This window comes from Fulmarus glacialis, unplaced genomic scaffold, assembly GCF_000690835.1.
Source record: "Fulmarus glacialis isolate BGI_N327 unplaced genomic scaffold, ASM69083v1 scaffold5229, whole genome shotgun sequence".
Taxonomy (NCBI): Eukaryota; Metazoa; Chordata; class Aves; order Procellariiformes; family Procellariidae; genus Fulmarus; species Fulmarus glacialis.
In genome coordinates, this window is record NW_009231267.1 from 23,320 (window position 1) to 37,782 (window position 14,463).

General features: G+C 38.5%; 1 protein-coding gene across 1 annotated transcript in view; it reads left to right on the forward strand.

Annotated features, from left to right (window-relative positions):
• Nucleotides 1–14,463, forward strand: part of LAMA4 (laminin, alpha 4) — a gene marked incomplete at its 5' end in the record, with an annotated part of 40,927 nt that overhangs the window by 22,820 nt on the left and 3,644 nt on the right. Inside the window, 10 exons of the mRNA XM_009584489.1 lie at nucleotides 1,415–1,550; nucleotides 2,684–2,821; nucleotides 4,337–4,470; nucleotides 5,774–5,938; nucleotides 6,619–6,772; nucleotides 7,503–7,696; nucleotides 9,151–9,340; nucleotides 10,202–10,357; nucleotides 11,197–11,356; nucleotides 12,382–12,512. Of these exons, the coding sequence (XP_009582784.1) occupies nucleotides 1,415–1,550; nucleotides 2,684–2,821; nucleotides 4,337–4,470; nucleotides 5,774–5,938; nucleotides 6,619–6,772; nucleotides 7,503–7,696; nucleotides 9,151–9,340; nucleotides 10,202–10,357; nucleotides 11,197–11,356; nucleotides 12,382–12,512 (1,558 nt within the window). The remainder of the gene's footprint in view (nucleotides 1–1,414; nucleotides 1,551–2,683; nucleotides 2,822–4,336; nucleotides 4,471–5,773; nucleotides 5,939–6,618; nucleotides 6,773–7,502; nucleotides 7,697–9,150; nucleotides 9,341–10,201; nucleotides 10,358–11,196; nucleotides 11,357–12,381; nucleotides 12,513–14,463) is intronic.

Below are 14,463 nucleotides of genomic sequence, written 5' to 3' on the forward strand. Positions count from 1 at the left end.
TGGGAACTGTTAAGAAACATACTCAGAAGCCTTTCTTTAGGTTAAAACCTATCTAAGAAACAAAATCAGAAGCCTTTCTTTAGGTTAAAACCTATCGTCTATAGTTCCTGTTGCTCCTAGAACATGTTGTCAAATTAATGACATTTAACAGAAAGGCATATTTATGACATCCAGTCACATGGTCAGTCAGAGTAGAGATTAAACTGGTTGACTGATACCCCACACTGATCCAAATCCCAGTGAGGATGGCAGGAGCCTTCCTGTTGATTTTGCCTTCCCTGGTTTCACTGAAAAGCAGATTAAGCCCCTACAGCACTCTCCTCTCACTTTATTTCAGACATGTATATCTGCGGTACTTCACCTGATGGTCCATTTTTGCCAATGTAGAAAAATAAGCATTTTCAGAGCCTGATTAATTTGTCATGTTTCCAATGTCTACTTTACAATGAGATAACTCATAGACAACTAGAGCAGAAGCAGATGTCAACACTGTCAGTATCATCTCATGTGAGGTGAGAAGAATCCCACTACTGAGGTCCATCCTGTAGAAAGCACAAAGACCATTTACAGGTAGCCAGGTCAAAACCAGATTTCACATTCACTCCTTCAGTGTATTTGTTCTCTAGTTATCTCCTGGACTGGTACCCAATAGATGCCATGTCATTTCCTTGCCCTGTCACAGACCCTTTGGGATTTTAGGCAAATTTCTTCTTCATGCAACATGAGTATTGTGAGGATAAATTCAATTATATTTGCCCTGTGCCGTAATGCTGTGATATCTTGATGAGAGGTGTTGCTGAAAAATTTAGAGCAGTGAGCAGGAGCAGCTGGGATACACTGCTGTGCTATCCACCTCAAATCTGACATAAAAAGGATCTTGGAAGCGCCCTGCTGCTCTCATTTACAACTATGTAAACCCACTCATCAGCAATCAGGAGTTATTCTTACTTCCCTGACCTCTGTTACTACTATTCGTTAAGAAATTAAGATTCATTTGCTTCCCAAGACAAGAATGGAAAAGGAAGACAGGAAAACTAAAACGGAACTTCTCTAAAATGATAAAAATAGAGATAGAAATCCATTGATTTTCACTGCAAGTGGGTAGAAATCCATTTAAAAATAAGACTTTTCATTTCAGCAGCTATTTTTATCTTTTTAAAGCTACTCTATATGGATGTCCTCTCTGAACTCTCATATATTTCCCCCCATAACATTTATTACATCTGATGCATCTTGACTTTTCAAAACACATAATGTGGTTTAGTTGTTCTACATAAACATGCAGGAGTTGGGCATTAGTAAGGCAAATGATTGAGGCTCTTCCAAGTTTTTTTAGAACACCTTGGCAGTAAAAGTCTGTTCAAAAAGGCAAGGGCTATCTAACTGCAGCTTGTTTGACATTGTTTTCCAACAGCATTAGTTCACATCTGGCAGGAAGTATTGGCTTTAAAGGCTGCATGAAGGGTTTCCAGTTCCAAAAGAAGGATTTCAACTTGTTAGAAGAACCAGGAACCCTGGGAATCAGCTATGGGTGCCCAGAAGATTCACTGGTAAGCATAACATCATTTGTGAGCTGATAACAACAACATTTTGGCAATGGATACAGCTGTGAGCTTGAGTTTTATTCCAAACAATGGAAAGAAAGTCTTCAACCAAGGAAATGACAATGCATTCATTGACTGGCAGGGGTGGTCTCTGTGTGTATGTGTGTGTATTAAGTCTGCTGACATACTACCCAATTTTCACCCTGAATTACAACACAAGGTGTTTTACTTGATATTCTTATCATATGTGAGATTGCAGTGTGAAAGCTGGATCTGAAATAAATTGTGTGCTGTATTCTGAAATGAAATATTCCAACATAGTTCATTTTTTCTTAAAGAAACAAGAATTGTCCTCACATGCATCTAATACAGATGTATGAAATGAAAAAGACAGCGAGATATTCATCCTTCAAATGAGTTCTCCCCTTAAGTCAGGCCAGCTCTTTCTCCATGATACACAAACTGCATCAGCATTAACAGAGAAAATGCCATTTTGCTTCTAATCACTTCCATTATTCATCTTTTGTTCCTTACAATGCAAGGCTGGTAAATCTAAAGAGTGGTTTTGGTCTTTATACTACGGCCATGTCTATCCAAAGCCACGCTACGAACCTGTGAAGGAGCCCATCACTTGTAGAGCTCATCACACAGTCTCACCCTCTGCCAACATGGAAGCTAGCTGCAATTTGTCCTACCTCGGACCCAGTTTTCCTTCTCAGACTCAGAGGGTTATAGACTGCCATGGCCAGCCCCCCACACCAGCATTCAGTGCAGCACGCACACTAATATATCACATGTTGGGATGGTGACTCAGTGCCACAGCTCTGACAGGAGCTTGAGCTCCCTCTGCTTCTAGTCTTCATGCTCACTAACACCAGCAGACTTAGGATGAGGCCAAGAATGCAGGAAACTGAGACCAATTTGGCTTACACTGTCTAAAATGGCTACACTTTCTTAAGATTTTCACAGCATGTGAGGGATAGCCTATATAAAGTAGATTAAGACATGCAAGAAAAGTTGAAGTTTTTACAGAAGAACTGAACTGGCTACATCTTAAAAAAAAAGAAATAGCCTCATTCTCTTTATGATTTGAATGTTTTCTGCAGCTTACTTGGAATTCTGTTTTATTTAATACACAGATGTCCCGCAAAGCATATTTCAATGGAGAGAGCTTCATTGCATCAAGCCAAAAAGTGTCCCTCTTCAGTGAATTTGAAGGAGGCTTTAATTTCCGGACATTGCAGCCCAATGGGCTGCTGTTTTACTATTCTGAAGGAGTGAGTACATATTTCTTTACAGTTTGGTTTATTTTATCCTTGGATTTCCTAGGAGAATACTAGGGAAATAATACAATTTCTCACTTCATCTTTTCATAATAGACAAAGCAGTCCACAATACAGAAACATTCATCGATGATCTCATTTTCACAGTTTGATCTACAGATGAAAACCAGAAATACTTAGACATTATTTTGATGTTGAGAAGAGGATTTGATCATATGCCTAGAATTAACATGCATCCATTTGTGCTAGTCCTTAGGGCAGAAATGCACAGTGTATCTTGCTATGCTTAGCAGCACTGCAATCCCTATTTGGACCTGTAGGTGCTACCAAAGTACAAATAATATTAAGGGCTTGACATTTTCCATCCAGAGATAATCCCCTAGAAGCAAAGACAAAGTTTGTTTGAATTAGTGGGACGGTATTTTGAGCATTGCTGAGTTGACAGAAATCAGTCAGAAAGCTGCCTATATCCCCAGATGGTACTTAGACCTCCATGTGTGACTGGGGAAAGCTATACTTGAGAATGGCTCCTTGCAGCTATGGGAAGCCAGGCTGCTCTAAATGCTCCCTCAGGGGTGTGACGTGGGCAGAAATATGGACTTGCACTCCCAAAATGTTGCGTAAACCTGAGCGATTTCAAGATCCTGCAGCAAGATCCTGCAGGCTCAGACTGACATCTGCAGCAAGCATGAGCTCAGATGACAGAATATTTGCAACCCCCCCCCGAATGTCTGTTCTGCTATACTTGCAGAAGATCATCAGCAGTGCAGCAGGGAAGGCTGTATGACACTGATAACCACTCCTGAACTTTTACATTTTACAGCCTGGAGTATTACTTTAAAAGGGAATCAGTAACCATGTCAATTATCCACATCGTTTGCATAAATGAGGCCTTACACACACAACTTCTGGTTTTAACTCAAAAGCTTTAATCCTATGAGGTGCCAAGTGGAGGTTCAGCTATTCAGCACTTGACAGAATGAGACAGGATGATTCCTACGAGTGCACAGTGGCACTGCTTGCTCTAATGGAACAGACAATATTCCTGCTATATGGCACAGTGATCCCATATGCCTGACCCAGACAGCAGATCATATCTCTGAGATAATTTTGAGTGATTGAACAGGTCTAATCAGAGGGAATTAAGAAAAGAAAAAAAATTACTGGTCTTATGACATCATGAATCTTGCAGTAACATCTACTTTATACAGTACGAGGGGTACCAGAAATATAAATGAAATGTAAACATAATACATCCATGCTAGATGGAAGGAGCTCATGTGACAGATACATGAGACATACTCAGCAGCAGAATTCCCAAAATTCAGGTTTAAAAAACAGCAAGAATATAAATTCTAATGAGGTCATCTCCTGTTTTGCTTCTCAGTATACCTTTCTGCAAACAAAGCACAAATGTAGAAAACAGCAGGAAGGAAAATAAATACAACAGGAAAATGCACAGAACTGTTAATACACTTGCTTATGAAGATGTTTTTGTCTGTATTTCAGTCAGATGTATTATCTATCTCCATGGACAGAGGTGCTGTGGTTTTAAATGCAAGTGGAACCAAAATTCAATCACCAGACCGAAATTACAACGATGGAAAAACCCACTTCATCATTACTTCTGTCACCCCAGAAAGGTAAAGCCATCCAGCATCTTTTATTCCCTACCTTTAGAATATAAATATTTCTTGTACAGCACATTATCATTTAATATTCACTTTCAAAGTGATGTTTAAGTGGGTTTTTTTAAGCTATATTTTTAACTGATAAATTCAGTTAAAAAAATACAAAGTCAAAAATCTATGTGATCAAAAACTGGCCAGCTTGGCCTGAGCATGACATGCTGGGAATTTTTAGTAAAACTAAAATAATAGTTTTTCTAAAAGCTTAGTCCTTTTTTGTCCTCAGGTATGAAACATTTTAATATAATTTAAGACTAGCATGAGATTCATTTTTCAGCATCTGATTTGTTAAAGCAATCCCAAATTGACCCTGAAGTAATTGAGGCATCTTCACAAAAAGCATTCACTTGGGATATATACAGTGCAACATGTTCAAATATTTTTAGCACTGATAGACACAAATGTAAGACTAAATACAGCAGTAGAGAGTAAGTCTCTCTATGTGCTTCTTAAAAAACTTGAAAGCATTGTTTTATTGGTATGTTTTACTGTTGTTTTCTATGTTTAAAATTTTCTTAGGTGGTCAAATAATCAAAGCATCTTTCTTCAAGAATCTTGCCTATGCAGATACAGTTCTGCATTCTCAGTTTTCTAATAGAAATGGAGGTTTGTACGTATGACATCCAAAAAACGTAGTTTGAAAAGCTGAAGGCGCGAAAAGATGCCTTGGAATAGCACTGGGGACTGTCATGTTTTCCTGAGTGTGCTGAACTCTGAACATGTCAAACAAAATCGATGCCTGATGCTTTAGTTATACTCAGTTTCTTATTAAAGCAATAGAATCCTTCTTGACTTCTGCAGCAATTAATGTGTTGCAAAATGAGATTAGGTAAAAAACATTTTATAAACTCTAACATCAATGTACTGTGATGAAAGAGAAGGAAAAAGGGATAAGGACATAAAGAAGGATTAGCGTGTGCTTACATCTTATTTTACCTATACAGTGGCTCCATCCATTTATTAGCAATCCCTTAGTTTATCTATCTTCACTGAGTGGACTGTATTTTTTTGGACTTCACAATTAGCCCCAGGATATTATGAAATCCATGGGCCTCTGGACTCAACTTTGCCAGTGGGTCAATCGCACTGCTATTTGTTGCACAGATGGAAGCGAGAAGGTCTTCTCATGACTTTGAGCACTACCATTCAGTGATGTATTCACAGCATGGAGCATTCTGGGTGTATGTAATATGCTGACTAACCACTGGCATTGACATTTCCAAAACTAGCCTACAAAATGGATGCTTTGCCTTTGCAGATATGAGCTGACTGTTGATGACAAGAAACAAAGCAAGAAGAACCCAGCAAAGGACAGAGCAGGGAAAAGCCCAGACAGCGTCAAGAAGTTTTATTTTGGCGGCTCTCCCCTCAGAACGCAGCAAGCCAACTTCACTGGCTGCATAAGCAACGCTTACTTCACTAGGTGTGTAGCATCCTCCAAAACACATTACCAGGCAGTCGCTGTCTGACAGCTCGGATAGTACTCAAGAGAACTGATGTATTGTCACAACAGAAATCCCCCTCTCATTTTGTGAGGCTAGACAGTATATGTGAATCAGTTTCCTACCTTATTTGCCATGGAATCCGTTGGCACAGACCTACTAGGTTAAGATATTGTTAAAGTGGGAATAATTTGATGTAAATCAGCTTTCACTACTGCACCTGCTAATGCTGCTGGTGCAATGTATAATTTGCATAGCTGTAATTTACATTTATATTATGTAGCTTTCAGCTCTGCCTTTGAAACAAAATTATATTAAGGCATCTCACAGAAGCTAGGGAAGTTAGGAGTTTGGTCATGTGAAAATGGTCAGATTTTGTTGATCTTAATCGCTTTATGAAATGTTCTTATATAGAAGATTCTAAAGTGAATGTGATGCTGCAGATTGAGACTGTTTATGGATACAACAGGCAGAGTAGTATAGGCTGCGCGCATTACCCAACATTAACTGATAAATCTGTACTTTTATCCATGATCCAAGACTGAAAAAAAGCCCATCCAAACATCATTTAAACAATAAATGTAAAATTCTGTGATTTTTATGAAGATAATTCCAACACTTGGGAAAAAACTGTTCTTGTCATCCCCTCTTTGAAACACAGGTTGGATCGAGACATTGAAGTGGAAGATTTCCAGCAGTATGCTGAGAAAGTTCAGACTTCTTTGTATGGATGCCCTGTTGAATCTCCTCCAGTTGCTCTTCTCCATAAGAAAGGAAAAAACTCATCAAAAGCCAAAGGAAACCGTAATAAAAAGGTTTGCTTTTTATTTGCCCCGGTACCAACCTAGAGTTTTCCAAAGTTGATACATACTGTGTTATGACTGGGATTTCTCCAAATCATTAATCCAAAATGTACCACATGAAGAGTATTTCAGATATATGAAAGAAAGGATCCTATTCCTTTACGTATTCCATCACTGCAAATGACTGCCCTGACACGATCTATCTGGCCTACTCTTGCATCATTCTCTCTTACTAGAATTGTAAAATGAAATTTATGACATCTTCAGAGAAGTACTGCAGAAACAAGCCTTCTTGATTTCTTCTATATCCTAAAGGCAATAAGCTTGCTCCTGTTCTCAGCTACCTCTGTGTGGCTCTTTCTACTGAGTACAATTAGCATGCATTGATATAAATGTGGAAAAAACCTTATTCCAGCATGCAGAACTTTTAGCCCAAGCATGTCATCTTATGCCTATAGTATAGCTGATATAATCAAAAGCAGAGAGGAAAAGATTCAATTAGGAAAACTGCAAAAGAATTGAATTGTAATTATGTTAGCTACACAAGTATTCTGTTTATCCCTTCTTGTGCTCTAAATCAGCATCTATAGTAAATCTGTTCACGGAAAATTTGACTTGGAACCATTCCTGGTATTTTTGCAGGGAAAAAATATATTACTAGCTTATATAAAAATTATACTGTTATTTTTATTATGTCCAATCTTAGTTAAAATTTCTGGTTAATGGCTCTCTTTCTATGAAGGTGGGAAGAGATAAAGACAAGATTTCACAGCCTTCAACGGGCCTCAAAAAATTGTATCAAGAAGTGAATATGCAAAGAGACCCTCAGTGCCACTTGCCCATGAATCCCAAGGCAACCAAACATGCATATCAGTTTGGAGGAACAGCAAATAGCCGGCAAGAATTTGATCACTTACCAAAGGATTTCAGTGAAAGGTAAAGGGACCTTAAAAATAAAAATTAAATACACTGGGGAGGAGACAGATTTATTAAAAGGTATTTCAGTTGAGTAAGAGCAATAAACAGAATGTGTTTCCAGTTACATCCCTTTTGTGAAGTCTTCATCTGCATTGTATATTAACAAAATGCATCTCCTTGCCTATTTGTAGGCTGTTAGTTCTATACAAGCAATGCACCATTGGCCTCTTTATGCAAGAAGCAATGGCATTAGAGCAGAGCTGGAAAAGAACATGGTAGTTCACCAAGAAATGAAGCTGTTACGTGTTGAGTGGACCTTGGCAGCTGTTTAATGGTTAGGAATCTACACAGTGCAGTAGGACTATGAAAACTATGTCCAATTCAAGCCATAATGGAAATACAAGTAATTAATAAGGAGTCTAGATACTGTGGACTTTTAATTCTCAGGCTCCCACAGAATACGCTATATGGTATGTTATGACCAACAAAGGATTTTAGTTTAATACTTTCCATGAAAGACTATAAATTCAACAACACAGCACTTCCTGGAAGCATACCAGACCACTAACTCAGAAAAGCAGAGTGCTATTTCCTGACTTAAATAAAAAAAGCATTACATTCGTTTTAATGCAATAGTGTTTTACTTAGGGCAGTCCTGATGGTGCCCATATGAAGGAAAACCAAAACGCTAATATGTCTCTTCATCCCTACAAGACATATTTGTTTTACAGCTGTTATTGCAGCTTCATCACTGTAATGTGCATTTTAAAAAAACAATGACTTGTGATGTTTTAAAACAACTGATATTGGCAAGGGCCTAAATGTGTGTGGAATGTACACACACATGCAATGGGAAACGTATAGATCCTCCAGGCAATATGAAGAATGGAAGCTAGGCTAGTCACCTGACATGAGAAGCAGGACTAATCAGTTCTGGCACTGCTACATCAGTACAGCTTTGCCATTTTTTAGACCCAAAGTAATAATACCAATCACTCAAGAAATCTTCACTGTTTACAGTGTCAAACCAAGTCAGTATAACTTGCTGTGTTGTCTTGGACTTCAGAAGGAACTACAAGGAAGGAGAAGCTTAACAGTGAGTCTGGAGTAACATTAAAGATTTGTGAACTGTCAGGCCTCCACACCGTCACAGTTAAAAAGTCCCCCAACATTGCTGTTCAACAGGAATGGAAATGTAGTGTATACACTGTCAGTTATTGGTGGTCTGTATTGATTTTATCCACTCCAGAGGTTTTAATTTTTGAACACAAGTTCCTTGCAAGGCAGCTTCTTCTCCAACTTTGACTTCTACTCCAAAAACCAGTACAGAATGTTTCTCAGAAACACCACTTCCATTAAAGGAGATGTATATTCCTTTGGATGAGAGGAATATCTCAGTCGTCCTCTGCCTGCAGTTTGATTTAAGTCAATTATATCTGCTCTAATTTTAATACTGTGTTTTTATGTGCCAGAGCTCAGTTCTCTATCAGTCTGAAAACTCACTCATCTCATGGAATGATTTTCTACGTCTCGGATCAAAAAGAGACCAACTTTATGGCCCTTTTCGTTGCTCATGGCCGACTCATTTTTATGTTTAATGCTGGTCCTCAGAAGATAAGGATTAAGAGCCAAGAGAAATACAATGATGGCCTTTGGCACAATGTAAGTAAAAGAAAGCAATCATTATGATGGCACATGTTACCAAGGCTGCAGTAAAGATACTGCTGATGTGACAGCTCAGGGAGTTTTCATTCACGTGTTCATAACCACACCTATACAATGAGAAACTTCTGCCAATATTTTTAAATCTTCAATGCGGCATTTTATCAAATCATCAACTAGGGACAGGAAAGTGAATCAGATATAAAAATCCAGCAATTCCCAACACTAACAGCTGAACAGAAGTGACAGAAACAAGCAGAACAGGCAATTAAGAGTTAAGTTAGCTAGGAAAGGAAGGACTAGGATAATTGTGTTCAGCAAATTTCTTTGAAGTGCCTAAGGAAGGAGTACAGCTGTCTTAGGGTCCCTCTGTAGTCTATGAAAATAAAAAGACGATTTTAGGGGTCAAGGCGAATTTTCCTCTCTCTCCTCACTGACTACAGAGGAAGTCTACAGTTACTAAGCTCCTAACTTTGGGCACTTAAGTGTTTAAAGTAGGCTGGGTGAATCCAGACCATAAAACTGGCAAAGACCATGAAAATGCTAACAGTTGATAGCACTGTAGCAATGAATCATATATGAGAATGTAAGATAGGCAGACCTCAGTAGACCTTGTGACACCTTGATTACCTCTGCCTTGTACACCAAAATGTAAAAGAGACAGCAGTTTTACTATCTAGCCTTTACATGAATGTGAAAAAAGAGGGTTGTCCAGCAACAAATATTGGCAGTTAATAAAACAGGTTTGTAGAGTATCACTCACAAGCTTTTCTTCTCAAACTTCTTATCTTCTTCCACTGCACAGGAGGGTTCCCTCAACAAATGAAAGTAATCTTCCAAATTTTTTTCCTCCCTTTCTAGGTGATCTTTATTAGAGGCAAAAATATTGGTCGCTTGATAATTGATGGTCTCCGAGTACTGGAAGAACCTTTCGGCGGTAATGCTAATACCTGGCAAGTCACTGAACCACTCTATATTGGGGGTGTAGCTCCAGGAAAAGCTGTAAAAAATATCCAGGTAAAGCAGACACCTATTACATCATCCCATACCTCTATGTACAGCTAATGCAAAAGCTGACTGCAGGGATGAGTTTAGGCAAAAGCATATTATGATCTGAATCCTCAGTGTGCTGAGGAGAACACAGCTCAGTTCAAGTGGACAGCAAAGCTCCCGCAGGGCTGCGCTGGCAGTAGCTGCGCTAGACTTCCACAGACTTCCAGCAGCAACTGGAAAGCCAGTGGTCTCTGAGGAACAGAGAAATCCTACTGACATGCAAGCTTAGATGAGACAGGTAAAGTTAGGTGAGAACAGTTCCACCCTAAGGTCTGAGATACAGATGAGTTTCAGAGAGATTTTAGTGTTGTCTTAGTATCTCTATTTTAAGACAGTACCTAGAAGTCAGGACGCTGCTCTACATCTTGGATACTGAAGTATACAGAAAGGAGTGTTGAACCAAAAATGAACATAACCAAGACTCCTTCAAGGTAATCTGTAGTGTTACGTGCCCAACAAGGTAGATACACCAATCCAGAAAAAGTAGACCCCTATCCTGCCTTGAGAGTATGAGGTATGTGTAACACTGCCTTGCTCTAGTTGCACTTTGTTTCTCATGGTTCAGTAAGGATTGTTTGAGAAACAACACAAGCTGGAATTACCTTCAAGTCATCAGAGAGACATGAGAGGCTACAAAAAGCATCTGTCCTGCTTCTCTTCTCTGGAAACTGTTTTTTAATTCAAAACTGATGCACTAGACAAACTGAGCCTTACAGCTCATAAACAAGTACAAATAGGGACAGAAGAGTTTATTTTCTTCCACTCGCAGTTTATCTACTAATCATACTTTTTTTTCCCCTCAGATTAACTCTGTCTACAGTTTTAGTGGTTGTCTCAGCAATTTACAGCTCAATGGAAGACCAATTACTTCAGCTTCGCAGACATTTAGTGTAACGCCTTGCTTTGAAGGCCCATCAGAAGCAGGAACATACTTCTCATCTGAAGGAGGATATGTCGTCCTTGGTAATACACTACTAAACAAATGTATCCCATAATAAGACTGTAGCATTCACTGTGCTTCAGAATGGCATATTTCACTAAAGGGTGTGGTAATTTCTGAGGATGTGAGCTGGAGGATTATTAGATACAGACCATTATTGTGGTAAGCAGCTGATGTTGACAGGTCACAACATCACCATGAAACTTAACAAGCTGTTACATAAATACATCTGTATGTATTTCAAATAATTAGAATAATTTCACAAGGGAACAGATTATAATATGGTAAAAATTCTCTCAGACATATAGAAGTCAATGTGGCTAAGACCAAGTACACCAGCAAATGGTCATCCCTTAGTTTTTTAATTAATAAAACAACATGTAATTCAAAAATCCTAAGGAAAGGCTTTCTGCATGTCTTGATAACGAACAGCAGGACAGAACACATCTTTTCTGTCATTTAGGCCTGCTGTGTTCCAGGAAGTGTTTTATGAGGAGTTTTTGGTCACATAGGCTCTGATCTGAACAGGAAAGGAAACTGCACAACCCTATTCATTGGCAACACCAAGAAGAATTAGACAGTGTTTCTAATTTGCTCCCTGGCCTGCCACCAGATTGAAAAAGGGGGTTTCTTCTACTGAATCATCAAAGCTCAAGTGAACTCCCACTCACTGTATAAAGACTGCTGAATGTCTAGCAAATTGCACAATAAGAAACTGCCAAAAAATACAGATAATTTACTTTCTGCTGTCCACTTCATTGCTAGGAAATATTTTTTTAAAAATACATTTTTTTAAATAATGAAAAAAATAAAGAAACCTTTATTAGTACTTCAAGCAAACACAACCAAAACAAAAGTTGAAATGGATCGTTGACGGCACAGCATGCCATCTCTTCAAGTATGTGTACTAGCACATGTTCCAATAGTTTTAAAGACAGAACAAGTAAGTTCCACCCTGGGGCTTTGAACTTCCCTTTTGACTTTGAGTAGATGTACAATTTCATCACTAACTCAGTACAAAAAGAATGTTATCCTTTTTCCCTCACAGATGAATCCTTCAGTTTAGGCCTGAAATTTGAAGTTGTTTTTGAAATACGTCCCCGAGGCAGCTCAGGAATTCTACTGCACGGTCACAGCGTGAATGGAGAGTACTTGAATATGCACATGAGAAATGGACAGGTATAATGAAAGTCACATTTCCTCCACTGCTTTGACTGGTTCCTCTCCTGCCTACTTGGGCTCTGCTATATGCAGCTTTTGTCTTACAAATTTGCCATTAATTGATTCTTATTTCTCTCTTAACTATATTAACTGCTTAGATTAGGCAACCCAGATATTTCTTTTAAAATACAAAAAAACACCTAAGACAAATCAGACCACTTTACTGATACCAACTATAAATATTTAATAAGCAGTTGAAAAGAAGCAAGAGCACTGACTCTTTGGTAATGCTCTTTCATCCACACATTAAAAATGTGTAACAGTTACAAGTAAGGTAACTGTTGATGAATTTTTATTTCTTGTCTGTTAAAACAGAAGTCTGAGTTGTGCTCAGTCCTTCTTGCTTTACATTATGTGTGCGATGGGGAGAGTGAGGGAAAGGGAATGTTCTGATTGTCTGTTGATTTGGTTTCTAGAGCCTCTGGATTTTTGTAAAACTGTCAATTGAACAAGAGAGGTTTGAAATGAACTTACCACATAGTTGTTGCTGTTGCTATTTTTTTATTATGTTCATCCCTAAAATCTGGATCCCATCATGCTACACATTGCAAGTATACAGTAATAAGTTGCAGTCTAAGTGGACAAAACAAGCAAAGGTTTAGAGCGGGGGCAGGGGGAAATCTCCTTTTTGCAGAAAAGAGACTCAGGGCACAGTCAAGAAACTAAGCAGTGTGGATATTCTTTAACCAGTATCTTACTGTCAACCAAAGTATTTAAGTGAGGCTGGCTATACCTCGGTTAGAAATGCAACACCTGAGGAAACATGCTGTCACCTCTCTTACAAGAACAGGAACCTACAGTAGAGTGGCTGAGTGGACAGTTTAACATGGTGATTCATCCTATCCCAAAGCAGATGTCTAATATAGGTGACTAAATGAGCTCTCATTCAGAGAATCTATTTTTCTGTATGGACTATAGAGAGAACAAGAGGTGCTTCAGTTAGGCACCTAACTTTTGATAGCTGATTAGGCAAGATAAAGCCCATTCTTACAGCTGTAGCTAGTCCTTGGTGAATTAACAAAGAACTTTTTAAAGCATATTGCTTTGCTATGTATCATGCCACACTTAAAGGTTGTTTCTGTATACAACTGGTCCAGCCTAGTACTTTTTACCTCACTTCCTGTATAACGCATATACAACTCATAAACAAAATTCACCCTGGAAAAGCAGCTCTTCCAGCTCTTCTTGCTTGTCACTGCAACAGGTACACCAGTTACCTTCTTAGTATGCATCTATGTTTTTTACCATTAACTATCTGCTCTCTTTGAATGCACTACTGAAGACCTGTTTTATGAAAACATTTTTGCTGGATAAATAAGAACAATCAGCACCTTTAATTCATTTTTTAAATGTGCGCATCTCTATCAGTACAGGTTGTCTGGGTGATGTACGCACCTCTCATGATTCTGTATTTGCTTTAATCACTCTCATATATTTTGTCCAAGGGTGGAAATGAGGATCATTTCATTTTTGTTTGCTGGTGCCCTTGTGGAAAAAAAGTTTTAAAATTTCTTAGTTACAACTATATTGAAACATAGATCCTCTAAAATTAAATGTAAGTTGTTCCCTTGCAACATTTTCAGTCAACAAGGTGTCAGCATTATCAGGGACAACTTAGACATTTGAAAAGCCTGAGTGGCTGGACTCAGTGTTTGGAGTTCTCCAGCAATCGTCACTGGGAATCTTGTGCCCTGCAACAGGGACACGACATTGCTCTGCCGCTGCTGTAACATTTCCATATAACTAAAGCAGAGGTGCAAAATTCAGAATTAGGTTCACTTTCTAGCTCTGCCAGACATTTGCTGTTAAGCTTGAACAAGTAACTTAAAAGTCATTCTTAAGTTCCTTATCTATTCCTTTCTCACATCTTGCCTGTTTGTTTATACTTGGGTTTTTCATGACTCTTTCC